General features: G+C 37.9%; 1 protein-coding gene across 1 annotated transcript in view; it reads right to left on the minus strand.

Annotated features, from left to right (window-relative positions):
• The window catches only part of GUCY1A2 (guanylate cyclase 1 soluble subunit alpha 2), a 142,012-nt gene that overhangs the window by 17,353 nt on the left and 105,851 nt on the right, over positions 1-18,808 (minus strand). Inside the window, exon 7 of the mRNA XM_030234080.2 lies at positions 2,803-2,957. Coding sequence (XP_030089940.1) covers positions 2,803-2,957 — 155 coding nt within the window. The remainder of the gene's footprint in view (positions 1-2,802; positions 2,958-18,808) is intronic.

The following is an 18,808-nucleotide window of genomic DNA, read 5'->3' on the forward strand; positions in this document are numbered from 1 at the left end:
TGTTATTTCTCGACTTCTTCCCTGTTTATTTTCAAGCTACCAACCACGCCAGAAGGTATAGTTTGAAATCAACTTTTCAAGTTGCCCCATGCACTCTTCCATAACTATACAAGCCTGCAATAAAAAATTGTTCCTAGCCTGATCATCACTACTTTTAGCCACTCATTTTCAATGATAACTGCATCTCATTAAATCATATATTTTCTTGCCATTTCTACTTCCTTCACCTGTAACCATGTGTCTAGCCTGTTACTTCCACTGCAAGTTCTCTGAATCAAGCACTGAATTTGTTCAGCATGTTAACAGCAGATTGTTAACAGTATCACAGACTAAAAATACCAATAATTCTGTATTTTGTTGTGTATTGTTTTGCAATTTTACATTACAGCATTACTACATAACCAGTCACCATTCTACCTTCTTCCCTTTTTGCAGCAGCAGTCTCCATTGGTAACTGTCTGCAAGCTAAGTACAGACATGAGGGTCATACAAGGAATAAGAAAGTTCAACCATCTTGAAAGAAATGGTCCTGCTCATACTGGATTTCTGGGATTAAAGGGAAGTGAAAAAACCCATTTTTTGATGCAACCTGAAAGATATGCAGGGTGAGAAGATCTGACTCAAGTCTTGGTACCTAGGACTTAGTAAGAATACTCTCCAAGGTGACTCACAATATGCCCAGGGGCAGCCAGGCAGAGATGAGACACAGGGAAAGAGAAGCCATCTTCTCTCTGCCACAATGTAATAGGAGTCAGGAAATGGGCTGCACAAACCCACAGATTTCTAACAAGCTCCATACACAGGCCCTCACATTAACTTTTAGAATAGTATTTTAATCAGCACTGTGATGAAAACAAAATAAGGTCACAGAACCACAGAATTAATGGGGTTGGAGAAGACCTTTAAAGCCCTTCTAGTCCAAGGCTCTTGTAATTACAGAGTCATCTTCAGCTAGATCAGGCTGTTCAACAAAGACCACAAAATTTGTGTCTCACAGAGGAGATGCCATATCACTCATAGCTAATTCAGCACAACTGGCACTGTGCACTGGTACATGGAAAGTGACTCTGGCCCCAGCATGAAAAGAGTTCTGTGCCCCACAGCTGCTCTCTGGTTATATTTCCATAAAGCTGTCTAACCCACCAGTTTCTGCTCTCAGGGACACAAACACGAGCAAGCAACACCAAGCCTGAAGTGAAATCAGTCCCCTGTAGCCCATTTGTGAAGGGCTAAGATCTCTCTTCTGAAAGAGTAGGGACTGCACTTTCAGAGTATCTTGACGACTATCTGAGGCTGGAGAACAGCATTTTATAAGAACTGATCCTACTTAAGAGAAGTCCAGCTCCCTGTCACAGGGCCTTGATCACCTTTTGGCAGACCACAAACCACACTCTGAAGGCTACTGTGTAATTTTTGTAACCGGAGCACAAATGGTAAACAAAATTATGGTGAGTATTCAAACAAGGTTTTAGAGGGTTCCTTCTATCCCATGTGCATGACCAAGAGGCAAACACCGTGTATGGAAGGCCCCAAAATCAATTTATTTTCAAATTATACCAAGCTCCAAACAGAAATTTCCTATATATTTAATGAATTTATTTTTATTTAAATGAAAATGTCTTCTGCAAACAATAATAGGTTGGATTTGGACAGATTTGGAAGATAATAGATTGTCTAACTCTTGCATGTTACCAGACAGCTGTATGAATCGTTTCTGTTCACTTTATGATACAAACCCTATGCAGTTATTCTCCCTCTTGTTCAATTTGTTACACTTGCTTCATTTTCAAAATATGATCTCAAGTGAATGGGCTCTTCAGAAGAATGTCACTTTATGCACTAGGTTAATTACTTTTAACTTTAATTTCTCACTGATTCATATTTTAGCATAGCAGACACTTCAATTCTTGGATGAAGAAATCCCATTTAATTTTTTTATTTACATAGATAGCTATGGGGGAAAAGATTTGAGATTCACAGTTCTGAATAGGAAAAAAAAAAGAAAGTAGAGCAATATTGTTTGAACAACTATGTACAGATTTACCACACAGTCTCAAAAGCTTACTTCAGAAAATTACTTCAGACACAGAAAACCAAAGATTGAGATATCCTGCCAAAAAAAATTGAGTGCATCAGCTGTACTCTAAGCAGTAGAAATTCTAATAGTCAAACTGTCAAATCTGAACAATAAGGAACACCTTTTTTATTTAGGAGCTGTTCCTCATAATCAGATGTAATCAAGCCTTTTCTCCATTTGCATAGTTTCTTCAAAATGCTAGGGGTAATGCTTCGCCATTTTCAATCTTTTTTCCTACATTATGAGAATCCTTCTATCAAGTGTGTCTTCACAGTGCTAAATAAGAAACTTTGTCTTCAAGAAAGCATTAAATCTCTTGGCCTTACTGGCAAAATTAGACTTCCTTCTGAGACAGTGGGAGTGTGCTCTCTTTCATGAACTGTGTTTAGCAGGTGGAACCCAAATCCCCAGTCAAAGCTGAAATAGTGCATAAAACCATGTCACTTTGGGAGATATCTCCCACTTCTTCTGTTACTTATTTTTAGCAGGAATGGCTGGCTTTTCTGTTGTGGCTCCCTGCCTCCAGTGCCTGACTTCTTTGCACATTCTGATACAAACCTGCCATCAAAAGACAGACATCCCCACACAATACCTCCTTCCTCTGTCCCGATGCCCTACCAACTTCCTCTTGAATTCCATGTGTTGGGGACAGAGCATGTCACAGGATGGAGCTGAAAACAGGCAGGAACAAAAACAATAGGAAAGAAAGGGAGAAGAGGACTCACTGGTAGGTGGTGGGACTGACGTTGATGCGGCGTGGGTGACTTCCTGACTCGAACTTGCTGGCAAGGGTGACGTTGTTCCCGAAGAGGCAATAGCGCGGCATTCTCACACCAACGACGCCGGCCAGCACCGAACCTGAGTGAATGCCTATCCTCATCTGGAAAGAAACAGGAGATCCACGTCAGGCTGCCTCTCCTGTGCCACCAATGGTAATGTCATTAGCACTCAGCTACAAGCAACCCTTTCAAATAAAGAGTAAACTAAAGAAGAAAGAGTGAAGTGGGAAAAAAACCCCAGACTCTTCTGTTCCTCTAGCTTAGATCAGATGCAGTCAAAAGAAAGAAGAACAAAAAGATTATCTTTTCACTAAAACAATTTTCTTCTCTGTACATTTGCTGGAGACTGTGACAGTCAAAATAGAAATCATGAACAGAATAGGCTGGCATCATCCAGAGTTACTGCAATATAAGCCATCTAATTACACAAATAAATACATTACAGAGGTTATTTCTGCCACCACTTCTAACACAGGTTTTAAAGTAGTACCCAGTTTTTCTCAAACTGGCAGGAAGAGTAGTTAAGTGGAGAGAATTAATAAGTTACTTTTATGTCCTCCATATTTTTCTTCCAAACTCTTCAAAATCTAAGGTCTTTATCACTTTGTCAGACAGAGAGATATTACAGTGGTGAGAATGCTGAAGACTGAGGCACCAATGATTTTAAAGGTAATTGTATCCTCCTCAGAATAAGGAGGAATAAATCCCCAGCAAACTAAAAAACCCATGCAACTATTTCAGCAATCATTCCCTGTAATTGACTGAAGTCTGGCAATTGCATAGGCCTGTACAGCTCACAGTCACCATCCAAGTTTCCTTCAGAATGAATAATCAGAGATTTTTTTCTGCACACATTTTAGGTAACGATTGTGTTTGCCAAGGAAATGATTTTTACAGATAGGGAAGTCTTTTTCCCTTGTTAACTTTATTACAGTACAAAATTGAAAAGAAGATTCTTATATCTTCTGAGGATACTCTTGCTCATAGCAACTGGACTGCTGCAAAACTTAAGGTGAAGGAAATAAATAGCAGCTACTAAGAGGGTCTGATGGGGTATGAATGAGTGACTTACCTAACACTGTACAAATATGGCCCTTTTACTTACTTAATTCACAGTTATTGCACTGTCCTTTTGTCTGTCAGTCCCTATTTTTTTAAATAAAAAAATACATATGGACTCAAATACAAATTTTAAAAAAATCATTGTTACACCTTTTTTTATGTAAAGAAAATTCCAGCATTTGATAACATTGGTGTCCATGAAGTTCTAAGAACATGTGGGACCCCCCCTTATTTCACTGACTATGGTTCTTCCCACATGCCCAAGACTTTCACCACACAGCTAAGCACTCTTCTAATTTTGTTCCTCTCTTATGTGTCACAGACAGTGGGTTCAGAATTCTATCTGCTATACAGTAAGCTCCTGCATAACCTAGGGAACATGTTCTGCATTCAATGTGATACTACTTACAGCATTCTCACAGGCAGCCTAAAACCCTCAATCTTGACAACAATGCTGCTAATTACAGACTAGGTTGTTTGGTTTGTTTGTTTCTTTCTCCTTCTTTTTTCTTTTTTAAATCTGTGAATAAGAATCACTTTAGTGATTTTTTAAGATAAAAAGTTCACTTTAATTGAACTTTCAAACCTTTACTATGCTTTGCAAGGCAGTCACAAAAATCCTTCAAATCCTGTCTTCCACAGGATGCACTACCTTGGTTTGCCTGCAAACATCTCTGCAAACTCATAACACTAGGGTTATTCTGGTCATCTTTTGGAGCAATAAGATCTCCTGCTTTTGCTACAACATACATTTAAACTCCACTGTCCATTACCAGAGGAAAAAAGCACTCCTGCAGTCATGAATTGGCTAAACAGCCCTTCTCCCTACAGGTGAGGTCAGTACCTGCCCTCAGTGAAAGACCATGAGCAGGAAGTCTTGCTCACACAACAACGAGCATGCTTTCAATAAATAATGAACAACCTATTTACAGTGTCTTGTTCTTGTGAGATGGGAGGGGACCTAGTCATTTTGCACACAATTTTAGGAACAGAGCTAATGAAACCCATTTGTTCCATTGCTACTCTACACATATTATTTAAAAATCACAAATTAATTGTGTGCTGTGACCTCTTCCACAGTGCATTCAATCACATGTAGAGGCCAGACTGAAACTGTAAAGAAAAGCATTAGTTTTGTTTTCCTCCATAAAACACAGGAATAAGAGTATACTTTAGAGAGGATGGAAAATATGACAGCAAAAAACATGCTAAGAAAATAAAAATTGCTTTTTGCAATATATGCAGCGAAAGCTGAAGTTATTGTTGGTTGTTTTGTTACTTTCATTCTTTCCTTTTCATTGCTTCCTTTTATTTGGCCACATAGTTTTTTATTACTCAGTGCTTCAGTGACAGACATGAGGGTTCTTCTGTACTATCTTAAGAGCTTTTCAAAAACCACTTGCTCCTACAATGAAAAAGGTGGATACAATCTCACAAACACAGGTTAAACTACATAGAGAGAGTCAAAACCTGAAGTTTTCATTGGGTGGAAGAAAGTTGATGTAGGCTTTCTCAACAAACCTTAGAGATAAATTACACTAAGAATGGCTCACAGTAAAGCTCCACATCTGCTTTATTACATAGTTCTCTACAAGAAAAGACCCTGCAAAGAGATGCTCTTGCCATAAAGTGTTCCTTAGTGTGCCTTATTATACCAAGAATAACTATTATATTGGTCCTACAGTACTTTTTAGAGAAATATGTTTACTTAAAAGTGTCTTTTCAAGATTTTACTTCACTTGCAGATTCGTTGTTCTGGTCTTTTCCTCACAGAGTTGAAGACTGTTGTGTTAACAGCTTCAGGCTCTTTTTTACAAAGGAAAAAAAATGTGTGATCAAATTATTAACAAGAAGACACTTACTGGGGAACATCAACCTTTCACATTACCTTTGCAGTAGAGAAGATCTGCCTAGACCACATAACTTAAACCAATAACAACAACAGTTACACAATTATAGTCATAGTTCCCAGGCTATTTTGTACATGTAGCTCTTATTAGCACTTTCTCAGAACAGTCACCATTAAATATTAAAAATAGCACAGAAAGTGAAAATTAGGTGACAACACCAAGATGCATTTTTTGTCTATCATAACTCTGTTTATTCCTTTTAATATATGTGTAGTACAAATTATACATTTATTAACTGTCTTAAATGGAGCATTTTTAATAAAATGCATGTTTTTCATCTGTACCAACTGCTCCTTTGTATGTCCTTAATTATTTGGCTAAAGATATAATGGAGGTATGTAGCTGAACTTGAAAACTCAGAGGCATTATGCACACAAATGGAAAGGTGAATCTTTGGAAACTATGACAAAGAGAAGACAGCTGTGAAAAAAAAACAACCAGTAAATACCATTCCTCCAAGAGGTAAGGAACAGTGAAGAGACCCACAAAAGCCAAAGACATTTCTAAAGCATTATCCTGGAAGGCACAATGGCAAAAGAGACATGAACAGGTGGGAAAAACACGGAGAGACCTGTGAGAGATCTGTGAGAGATCTTTAGATGAAGAGGGACAACTTGAACTGAGTGCAATGAAAAACAAGAAAAAAGATTAACAGATCTGATCTCTGCAAGAGCTGTGGTAACAGTCAAGTGGAGAAAAGCTGATGAGTCAGAGGTGTAAAAGAAAAGCAGCCTGCATTGATCAATGCAATGTGAGAGGAAAGACATGGCTATGTGCGAAGCAAAAGAAGCTTCCAAAGCTGGTATTAAATTATCAAATAGCAGTATTTGAATATTTCTTACTGGATAAGGCACAAAGAGCAGAAATACCTGAGTGACCAGAAAGACAGTGATTTTGTTTAGCAGTGATAAAGAAGAAGATTCATAAGGAAAGATGAGAAGCACTGGTCATCATCTAAAATGATCAGTGGAAATGTGCCAGAAGCGGTACCAGTGAGGGCTGATAGTCCAGACTAGAATGCAAGAGGAAAGTCAAGAACAAACAGGAACAAGAATGAACAACACAAAAATATTTGTTCTTTTTATGAACTGAACATTCTGTCACTGAATTCTTCTGATGTCCCAAATCTTAGAAAAAATGTATGTGACTTCTTTACACCTCCTCATTGCCAAAGCACGATTTTCCTCTTTATATATCTAGAAGAACTGGGGTTTTTACTTTCTTTAGTTTTGTTTCTTTTTTATCTGCTATTCAATTTCAATTACTTGTAATTGCCTGAATGCCTTCTTAGGCACGATACTGAAAACTGCACTCTTACATCAAAATAAAGCCTATTCCAGCTGAGATGAGAGTAAATGCAACACTGAAAATTCACAACCCATCTAAAATTAACTTCATAGGCAAGTGGCAAATATATTTTAATAACAGTAAACGAATGCAGTGGCATGCCTGAAGTAAATTTCATCATTGCTAATTTGCTTCTTAATAGCTTTTTCTGTTAATCAGTACTCTCAAAAAAAAAAAAAAAAAAAAAAAAATCCAGTAATTTTCATTATGGTCAAAGCTCTTGAGTTTTTTTCTTTTGAAACCTTTTTGAAAAATGTATTGTCCTTCCTCTTTCCTTATTTCTCCACATAATTTTCAAGGCAAAAATTAGAATGCAAGTGGAAAGGCAGTCTGAGAAGTAGCACTTGTCTACCCAAGAATGTTTTTGAAAACCTCCTCAAATCTAAAATTTTTTGACCAATATATGTTTGCATATTGATAAGCAATAGAATACGTTAACATTATTTCACTTCAGTTAAAACTGAGTCATTGCATTACAAGATTTAAAAATATTTTTTTATTAATTAGACCACAGAAAATTGGTTTAATGATTTCTGAAAGGAAAATGAAGCGGGTTTTAAATTATTCCTCAAGCTTCATATGTACATGGTGTTGTGCAAAAATATTTGCAGTCTTGGTTATGGGCTTACAAATCTATTTTAAAAAGCATAATTCATGCTTTATTCAGAAAAAAAGACTAATAGGCAATAGCATGGAGAATTGCATAAGGGTATCACTGGGAAAAATGATTTCTGAGTTGAAAAGAAAAGGACTGCAAATATTTTTGCACAGCACCATGTACATAAGAAGCTTGAGGAATAGTTTAAAACTGGCTTAATTTTTCTCCCAGGAAACATTACAGCTTGAACCACTTTTTGGTGGTCTAATTAATAAAGGGACTATTGAATAAATTGAAGAGCAAAGTAGGAAGAAGATAAGTCGGTGGGTACCTTTCTTTTTGTCTTCCAGTAAAGGGTAGTTAATACTAAAACATGCATGCAAGCAGACTTTCCAACTCACACTAAAGGTAACCATGTAACCTGTCTTCTGATAAGCACAGGGTGAAAAACCATGCTCATTTCCAAAGTTCCCTCTCTGCAACAAACAATTTTTAGTTCAGGGACTTCCTGAGCCAAAAGAAATTCTTTTTGTAGAGAAAAGGTGTTTGATGTTCAGTTCCTCCTCAAATATGAATTACAGTTACATTTTAGCAAACATTCTTTCTTCCCCCTACACACTCGGAAAGAAGGACCTTAATAAATAGTTCTCAAACTTTGCAATACCCACTCCCATGCTAGGAAGAGAAGTCTCAGGTTGTCTCACAGGTTAACTGCATCCAGAAGGACACACAACCCATTTTCTCAGAACTGTCTGCCTTACACAGACACAGATGAAGGAGAGAGGGCAGGCTGAGAAGTAGGTGACACAGCTTGGGAAACAACCAGGGGCAGAAGTGATCCCCCACTCAGCCAACCTGGAGCTTTTCAAGCCTCAATAACGTGACTGACGGACGGACTGACGGACTGACAGCTGCTCAAGTCTTTGTGCCAAGCTGAGCAGAGCTCAGAGCTGGCACAAGGCAGCAGCTGCATGAAAATAGTTCCAGGCACACGGATGGCCCAAGCCAGAAAAGCAATTAAATCCAACAGAAAGCATTCTGCAGGATCAGGACTCTTGGTGGCAGTCTCAACAATGTACATTGGTATCTGCACAGGAACATTTCTCAGACAAAAAGCACTCCCCACTTTCTGGCCTAATGAACTGATTGATACTCTGTGTTTTGGTATGGACCTTCTCCCTTCTGTCCTTGCAGTGTCCTTCAGAAAGGATAAAGTCACCTCTTGCATGGCGCCTTAGCTATTAGTCCATGACACACAGCTAGATTATTTCAAATAGAATCTGCCAAATTCTGTAGGGTGTTTTCTGCTCTAATATTTTCTTGCAGCTTCTACAGCAGCACTATCTCTAAATCCCAACAAATACCTTGCACAGGGAGATTTACCTGTAAAATGTCTCAATGTAAAAGAGACTCTCCAGAGCTCAGAGGTCTAAAATCAGGGCCACACACCGGTGAGTCAATGTGCCTTTCTGCTCCTTCAGAGGACTGCAAATTGATAGGACTGACAGCTATGTCCTGACATATGCTTTAGTGTGTGGGTTATCTGTATTCTTAGATAGATTTATAAATATCACAGTGCCTTTCTGGAAAGGGACATATGACAGTACAGCTCACTACAGAATTGTTGCCAAGGAACAGACCTGCTCAGAGGAAAATTTAGATCACTTGAATTTCACAAGGTGTTCTATAGAACTAAACTACAGGATACATTTCCCCCCCCCCCCCCATCTGAACATCATTTGGAGAGATAAACACTTAAATTCTTTTCTAATCAGAATTTCCTAGATTTTTTACTCAAAGAATTATTCAACCCATCTGAAGCAAAATACACAGCAAATTATACAAGGACAATGAAAAATAAAGTAATAAACGAATAAAGAGTGAATGCCTTGGAATCAACAAATCCATTTTAAATAGTTACTGGGTAAGGAAATAATGTGGTTTGTGCAAAAGAGATTATAACCAAATTATAACCAATGTGATGCACTTTGCATATGTACATCCCTGGGCTATGGTCTTGGCATACAGTCACTTCTACTGAATGTGGGAAAAGGAGCTATGAATCATTTCTACATAAAGAAGCCCCAGACTTGAAGGATGAAATTATTTCTTTCTTCCCCTTGAAGTTCTTCCACCATGATCTAAGCTAGCCCAGCTCTGAACAGTGGTTGGACGAGTTCACCTCCACAGGTTCCTTGCAGCTTCCTTTATTTCACAACTCTGCATTTCATAACCTGTGTTGAAAAATTATACACCTGTGAGTCTCCATCAGCAGTATGAGGTGGAAATAGATGAAGTAAAAACAAAAATAAAGACTCAGACTAGTTTTGGGAACTCATTAGTTCTAGCATCAAAGGAAAGTTTACCCTGGGGCAAGTTATTTTTGAGTCAAATGGGATCATGTGAATTCAGTATGGCACTGCTCAGGGTTTAGGTTAGAAGAGGATTTGGGTCATCTGTAAGGAAACTTCTGACCTGAAATTATTTACTGGAGAGGGTTCTGAGTGGAGAGGTGGGTGTTAAGTGACGTAAATGAGAATTTTCAGAGCTGCTAAACAGAAAAATAAAACCTATATCCTTCCCCTACAGTTCCAAAGAAGAAACATTAACACAAGTTAATGTGCTTCTTCATGAGCTGCTTCTCACTCACCAATAAAACATTGCATTCATTGTTGATGGGGCATTTAATCAAAACCACCTTTTATTGTTTTCTTTAAATAGTAATTTCCACAGTAGGAAGTTAATTACTATGTGAACCTGTGTGTTCAGGCACTTAAAAAAGAGCTAATCACTCACACAAGCCCACATAGCAGTGGAGGATTTTTCCCAGCCTCCCCACCACTGACACCCAAAAAGGAAAAATATTCATCAGAAAGTTCTCTTTGATCCCTAGTGTAGGAGGACATCTTTGTCTCACAGTGCCATCATATGACATACACTGAATGGCTTGGGTGATACTTTAACAAGGATAAATGACACATGCTCAAAATATTTAAGGGAACAAAAAAAAAAAAACTGTAAAAAAAAAAAAAAAAAAAAAAAAAGTTTGACCTAAGTGTTTTCACCTCAAGAATCAACCTTTGATACTTTTCCTAATTTAGTAATTTAAGGTAAATTTCATCTAATTGCAATGACCTAGAAGTTATCCAGCCTCATTTAAGTTAAGTTTTTAGACTACTGCTAAACACAGGAGGTAAATAACCTCAGGGCTTCAATTCTTCATACTTTAAAATTGGCACACAGGAGAGGCTGAATCACTCCCTCCTGAAGCTGCCTTAACTCTCCTGGTGGAGCAGAGAGGGACATTTAATTGTAAGTTTAACCTGGACCCCTGAAGAAAGGTGAGATGAATTCAACTCTCAGCCTGGCAAAGTTGACACACTTTTACCTGTCTGTAAAATGAGCTACACTCTTGTGCATAAATCATCAAAAATACTGGTGTTGATGGATGGGACCCCATCAGAGGATCATTCTGTTTGTAGAAGTGCAGAAATTTCTTCAGATGTTTTAATGTAATGGTCTTTAAATCTAGTCTGCAAACTTTGAAATGACCTTTCAATGGCAGAGTCATGCTTCATCTTTTGACCAGAGTACAGGTTCTTACACATGGATGAAAGCCAGATTGATCTGCTTTGGGAAGAGCTTGGAGCCAATCAACAAGGATCATAGCAGCTCTTAAACAGAACCACTGATCTGTAGCAATCTTACAGTTTTACTACTAGAAGCAACCTTATCTAGCCTGTACAATAATGATGTATCAGAGTCTTCCCAAGGGCTCCCATGCTATTCATGAAACTTAAACTGTTGCCCATGTCATTTAAACCTCTACCACTGCAAGGTATGTACATACTTTCTGCACAAAGAGGAGATACATTTTAAGCCTGTAGCTTCTACTGGATGCCCCAGCTTCTTGCAATCAGCACCAAGGCAGACATAATCAAAATAAAAAATTATTAAACTCCCTGCTCCATATGGACACTGTTGACATGACAAAAAAAAAAAAATCAATGTGTCAGGTTTTAAAAATGTGCATGTTCTTAGGCTGGGACTTGAGACTGCTTCCTTCAGCACCTCTCAGTCTAAGAGACAATACAGCCAATTAAATTGCTCAAGAAATGACTGGATGTAGCACTTAGTGCTATGGTCCAGTTGAAGAGGTGGTGATCAGCCAAAGGTTGGTTGGACTCAACAATCCAAGAGGTCTTTTTCAACATAAATGATTCTGTGACTCTGTGATATAGATAAATACCTGACACAAGTCAATTTTTGCCCTCTTTTGAAACAGTAAATCAAGGAATGACCACATGAAAGATAAAAGGCTGAGGAAACCCCAAGCTGTGTATATAGACTGTGTAGAATTGCAGGCTGAAATAGGTTGAATATAGTTTGCTTCCTTGTGAAGAAACATAAGGCACTCCTGCCATCATAGAGAATTGAATACTAAATGCACAACATAAGAACTCGTTCTCATGCTCAAATAAAAAATAAATCTAAATCTGCCTGTAAGGTTTCCATATGACACCTGGGACATACAGATATTTTATACCTTATAGGTTCCAATGTTTGAACAGCTCACTGTATTCAATAATCATAAAGCACCTCACTCTAAAATAATAATGCTGCTGTGTTCCTTTGCTTGTTGACCAGTTTAATTTAAGAACTGAAATTTCTCTAGACTGGACACAAGACCATGTAAGATGATGACAATGATTTCTGCAAGATTTACCCAACTCTTATGCCCGGAGCAAACCTCCCCAGCTGGCAGTGGCGATTGCATACAAAGGGAAATGAGGCTCTGTGACTGCATGGATCCTACAAACAAGAGGCTAAAAGACTTCACCTTGGCTATAATTGGGAAGGGGTTTATCAATACTCCTTATTGCCTTTGTACTTCACCATCACAAAGCTGCAGATCTTTGCAGGGAAAGTGAATTCCTCCTCAGTGAGTTCAAAACACACATTCACATAAAATGATTTTTTGAAGTCTTTCAGACAGGCAAATCCAGACAGCTGTGAATAACTTCTTCATACAACAAAGGGAATTAGCACAAAGAGAAAGGCAGCTGGCTTGCACTGAACTGGGGATTTTAGCAAATTATCTAAGCATTCAGTGAGTCTCCTGATTCCTGTATAGACAGCACTTCAGCAAATCAAACTTTCTTGACTCCACAAAACAAATAATAACAAAAGCTAGGATCCAAACTCAGAGTATTCTGTACAGCTCTGTTACCCTCACTGAAAATCTAGGTTTAAAAAAGGACATTTGTAAATAAAATGGTTATTGAAATGAATGAAAAATCACTCTGCAACTCATACAAAATGTAGCATTTTCTATTCCTAGATTTAAGGTGGAAATCTACAAGCAATATCTGATTGTCACTGAACATCAGATGTACCATGAATAGGAATGAGATACTATTTCACTGTTTGTTTAAATTGCTTCAGAGAAAATTCTTAAGGCACTACAATTAAAAGAAGACGATTCAGGATAAATTTGAATGTTCTGGTGTTTTCAGGACTAGAAAGATTCTAATCTTATTTTCAAAAAATTACCAAAGGAAGGACTGATGATGTCAAAAATATGACAAAGCCCAAACAGAGACTAATTGCTCTCAGATGAAGGTGAATCACTTATGGGAAGGAAAGATTTCAATGTTCAGTCTAATGACTTTCCTTCATTTCATTCAATGATCTCTCCCATTGTGTCTAACGCTCATTCCTCTCTCAGAGACACACTGACAAAGAAGAAAGCATGGCAACACATACAGTTGGTTTTGGCTTGTAATTCCTATAAAAATAGCAATCTTAATGCATATATTTTAATAATTCCTTTTCTGTAGGTTATGCATTTTGCAATTGCAAAAATTAAACATTAACACGCATAGCCAAGATTATCTCTGCCCATCTTCACCAGCTTTTATCAATTAATTTCTATTTCTATAATCCACAAACATATAGACAAAAATTTATGTGTACTTATGCTATTATTTGTGTAAGACCAGAAAAGAAAGCAAGAGACTTTAAATCTAAATTATCCTTGCCTGTTCTTTTGAAAATGTAAAACTAATCTAGTTTGGGATGAAGATGACAGTACAGCATATCTATAACTTCCTTGCTTGTCATTGCTCTCCAGCCAACATTTAATGACACTAACTGGGTGCATTTGGCTGTTGAGGGGCAGCCCTGCATTTTGCTTATCCAGCATTCTCATTGCTTCCTTCTTTCCTGCTGTTGCTCCCAACTGATTATGCTTTATTTGAAACTTTTCCAGTCAAATTCTTCAACCAAGAAGTGGGCGAAGAATCTCTCTTGGTGCAACCTTTTGTGACAAGTCCCTTAGCTCCAAGTCTCATTCTTTACACCTTTCCTCCCAAATGATGCAAGATGTGTTTTCATTATAAGAATTCCTTTATTTTTTGGTGCCTTGTTCTTTATCAGTGTGTCTGAGAGGAAGGTGGCTGTGAATATTAAATCATGAAAATTTGATAATTTTTATTTGTATTTAACTTGAGTTGAAATCTGTGGATAAATGAAATAAAGTAGATGAAATCTCACTCATAGTTGTGTGTAAAAATAAAATTCAGCAAAACTTATTTTTACATATTGTATTTGTTAATGATCTGCAATAAACAACACACAATGTAAGTAAATGGATCCTGCAAACTGAATGTAACTCTGAATTAAAAATGCACAATTAAAGAGAGAAAGCTGGGAAATTCTGAGTGGAGATCAAAATGAACTTGAGATAGCATGCAATCTTATCACATGAAAGAAGTAATCTGGGGTATGAACATCATCTGACACCTATAGTTTCTTCTTACATAATTCTAGTCAACTTCACCAAGCCTGTTAAGTTAAAACCTAGGTACTGTCAACAGCTGGGATTTATGAAAAGATCAAGAATCTCCTCAGAAAGGATTTAATTAGAGGGAAACTAAAAATCTGTAAATGCTTACAGCTTGGCTAATTATTCCTCAATAGGGGAAGCATGATAATCACCTACCAAGTATGTGCAAGATGTTCATATCAAAGAGGGACATATGGGGACACAACCAGAAGTAATACAATTTAAATGAAGACATAGGTGAATATCCAGCTTATCTAGGCCTAAATAGACTGTACTGTATGACAGTGACATGTTTTTGAGGCAAATGTGCTAAGTTACATCATTTCATTATGACACTACTGAAACACTGGAAAACACATTCTGAGGATGCTGACAGGAAGATGGACAGGATGAATTACCATATGTGTGTCTTTTTTAACTCTAACATCATACTGCATTGAAGGACAACTAATTAAAAAGTGGTGTTACACATGAGGGTTTTAAATGACTGCTGCAAAGTCTGTTTTCCTGTCATCCTTAAGAACAGATGGGGCGGGAGAATTATTTTTTAATGTTCTGAAACCACTTAAAAACTCAGAACTTTGAATTTCAGCTCAAAGAGAAATTGTGTACCTTGGTTCACATTGTCTTTAGAATTTTACTAAAACTAAAAAAACGTAGACAGCAGCAGTGTTGAACAATTTTACTCATGTTATAAACTCAGATATTTAACTTCCTTTTCGTAATAATCATACAATGATCAATGTCAACAACATATTTTGCAGTATCAAGCACACCCATGGATAGCAAAACAGTGTAAGCTTGACAGAAAACATGCATTTTAGAAAACATAAGTTTTTAGACAGTCATCCTTTCATGATGGACTCTCAGTTCTGTGACTACACTGCAATCATACCTAGTCATTGGTTATTTAGGCATTGGTCTGCTCCTCATCACAGACGATCACAGCTACGCTTCCTGTGGATACCTAAAAACACAAACCCTTTCACAGGAAATACTTGGGCAGCTGCACATTCAGCCCCCATGAGAATGACAGGAAGAATCACCTCACTAAAGGACAGCAACCTCCAAAGAACAACATAGTGGTTGTGCTTTTAAACCATTCCAGATGGTTTTGAAGCACCTGCCCCAACTGCCCCTATTTACTCTGCCTTGCTTCACTTCATAAAATGGTTTGTTCTGCATGAACTAGAACCCTGTTAAAGGAAATTAAAGCAGTAGCTCTCCTCAAGATATACACCAAAGTTAAGACAAACTTTTATGAGCATATCAGTTTGTAAACCAATTTGATATTTCAGATCTGTGGAGGCATGTGGTACGGTAGAGACGTTTAGTATGAGGAACAAAATCGCTTCAAGTAAAAATATCAAAAAAATTAAATAGAGATGCAAGGGCCTCAGCACAAACTCCATTAATCCACCAATCCTTTTCTGTTGCAGTGATCTACTTGAAGAGCTGGCACACTTATTATGCCATAAGTGACAGGGGCAACAGCAAAACTAACTACCTTCCATTGACCTTTCAAGCCTGTGATCATGAATTTAAAAATTTAGTTGCTAAAATTCTAATCAGTGACTGACATTCTATAACAATAAGTATTTTACCAGGTAAAAAAGTTATGGGTCTCTTAGAAATGTTCTAAGGACTGAAATGTAAATTTTAATTAGAGTGGTAAGGCTCATGAAATTAAGAGATTCACTTACATAAAAATGCTGTAGATGATCCTTGAATGAAATTAGTCAAAACATATTTAAAATTTCTCATTGTGAAAGTGTTTAAATCCCAGAGTCTTCCCACATTAAGGGTTTGGCTTCATATACTTCAAAGCTGTAGCATGTAAAATTCCAATTAATTCATAAAAGGTAGGCAGCGTGTGTACAAAAGATATTTGCAACAAAAGACTGCATTATGGTGTGTCTCAAAGCTCATTATAAAGCAGCTACTACAGTGGACTGTGTCTGATAAATCACCACAATTTTTCTTCATTTAGTGTTACTTAGAAATTGATCTTGGTTTGTAAGCAAATTCAGAGAATCCCAATTTACTTCTAGTAATCCCCATAGGAAAGATGAATAATGTTCAGACTACATTTTCCACAGACACCATTCCCTATTGTAGAATTGTGGGAAGAGTAATGAAAACTCTTTTCCTCTTCTCTGCAATAAATAAATTAATTTCTATAGAAATAAATAGATGCTTTCGTCAAATCAAAACCCATCCAAATTCATGCAGCTGAGCTTAATATGCAAATTTGAGCTAACAGAAGCAGATCTTCTCCTTTAAAGTGTCCATTTTATTAAAGTCTGTCTAAATCATAGAACAATGTACCTCAACAGACATGCAGATTTTTTTACAAATTATGCTTATGTGTGAAGAACCTCCTAATAAGAAAGTATACTTCCACATTAATCACAAGGAAATGTTGCCAAGCAAACACAAGTTCTTTGTATCTCTAATTTCTGCCACACTGAGAAAGGCTATTTTTAAATTTGGAATACCTTTAAAGCTATTACCTGCACTGCATATTTCAGCGATTCCAAGCTGTGTTAAGATCAGCTTGTTCAGATCTGACCCAATACAGCCATAGAATCACAGCACTGCTGCTGGGTCAGTCCAAGGAGGACTGTCCTGACACAAACCATGGCAGTGCTCAACACCCACAAAACATCATCAGAACATGGCAAATGAAGATTAATGAAGCTTTCCAGCCTTCCTTGCTTCCAACCAGCTCTGAGTCTTTTGAGGTAAGAATACATCACCTTCTGCTGAGCTCCACTTTCAGTGATGCCCTCACTAGATTGCTGTGGCTGCTCAAACTAACTGGAGCAAACCAGAACAGAAACTGATATTTGCCTGTCCCTGAGTTCCAGCATATTTCTGGTCATCTTTCTTTGCAGCAGATTTTTCCAAGCTATGCACTGAGTGGATTCCTCAAATGTTCACGGGACTGAAGGGAGGCTTTGTTGTAACCTTTGTTCAGGCACTTATTGATGGCAGCTTACTTGAGGGCATCTCCTCTTTCCTTGGTCTGCACTCCTTGCTGTAAGTATAAAGTGATGATAAACCTAACCTATACCTCCACAGTAAGAGTCCCTTTTTCCCTCTACATAGCCTTGATTTTATTTAAACGAAGCAATTCATTTCACAATAAACATACAATGAATTTTTAAATATTTTTCATGAGAATGGAATGAGTTCTGCTCAACCTGGAGACATTTGGAAAGCCTCCCCAAAAATGATTTCTAAAAGTAACAGTTTTCAAAATGTGCCATTTCTGTGGAGGTCACAAGTGGTGCTTCTGACGCCACCTCAGTGCAGTCCTAGAGAGTTTAAAACAGGAGGTAGCATCAAAGCACATGATTTAGCTCCCTGCTTTTCCACCCAGTTAGCCCTGTGCTGACACCCACAGCTGACAGCACGCTGCAGCAGATCTGGGCTACACACAGAGCAGCGTTCAAACCTTGTTAGTGAACTCCCACTGACTCAAAAGATGCCTGGAAAAGGATTTGGGTCAGAGGTAGTGTAGGACAGCAGAGGGCAATGCAAGCTGGTGAGTGGACAGTATGCTGTGGGATGCTTAGGATGCCTGGGTTTAAGGAGAACAGCGATTGGGAAGGGAAGCGGGACCTGTGGTAAGATAAAGCAGAGACCTTCCCCGAGGCATTCATGGCCAGGACAATACATGTTCATCCATACTAAGCCACAGTGATCCTAAATGCTGTAGCTACCAAATCCTAAAGGCCATAACTAATATGTCTGAGCACAACCACAAGGAGCAAAAGAGAATGTCACTTATAGAAAATTACTTAAAAGCAAAATTCAAGGGAAGACAAAGTGAATGGGAGAAGAGGAGCATGGAGGAAGGGGACCAGGGACAGTCAAGTTTTGGTATGCTAAGCCCAGAGTGAAACATGGCAGTAACAGAAAAATATGCACATCAGTTTTTCATGCAACTGTAAGAATTCCAGATGTGTCACAGTATCCATGGGAAAACTGCAATTCCTCCAATAGTACTGGGCTATAAACGTATCAACTTCTGTTAATCCAAACTAATGAGAGAACACAAGTCACACTGTCATTTTGGAACCTTGTCCAAATAAACTGTCAATATGCTCAGGAAGAAGTTGCATCTGGATTATTCATAACTCTGTCATGAGAGTCTGTGACACATCAGGAGATGGGCTTAGC

The sequence above is a fragment of the Serinus canaria genome, chromosome 1, assembly GCF_022539315.1.
Source record: "Serinus canaria isolate serCan28SL12 chromosome 1, serCan2020, whole genome shotgun sequence".
In the NCBI taxonomy this organism is placed as follows: Eukaryota; Metazoa; Chordata; class Aves; order Passeriformes; family Fringillidae; genus Serinus; species Serinus canaria.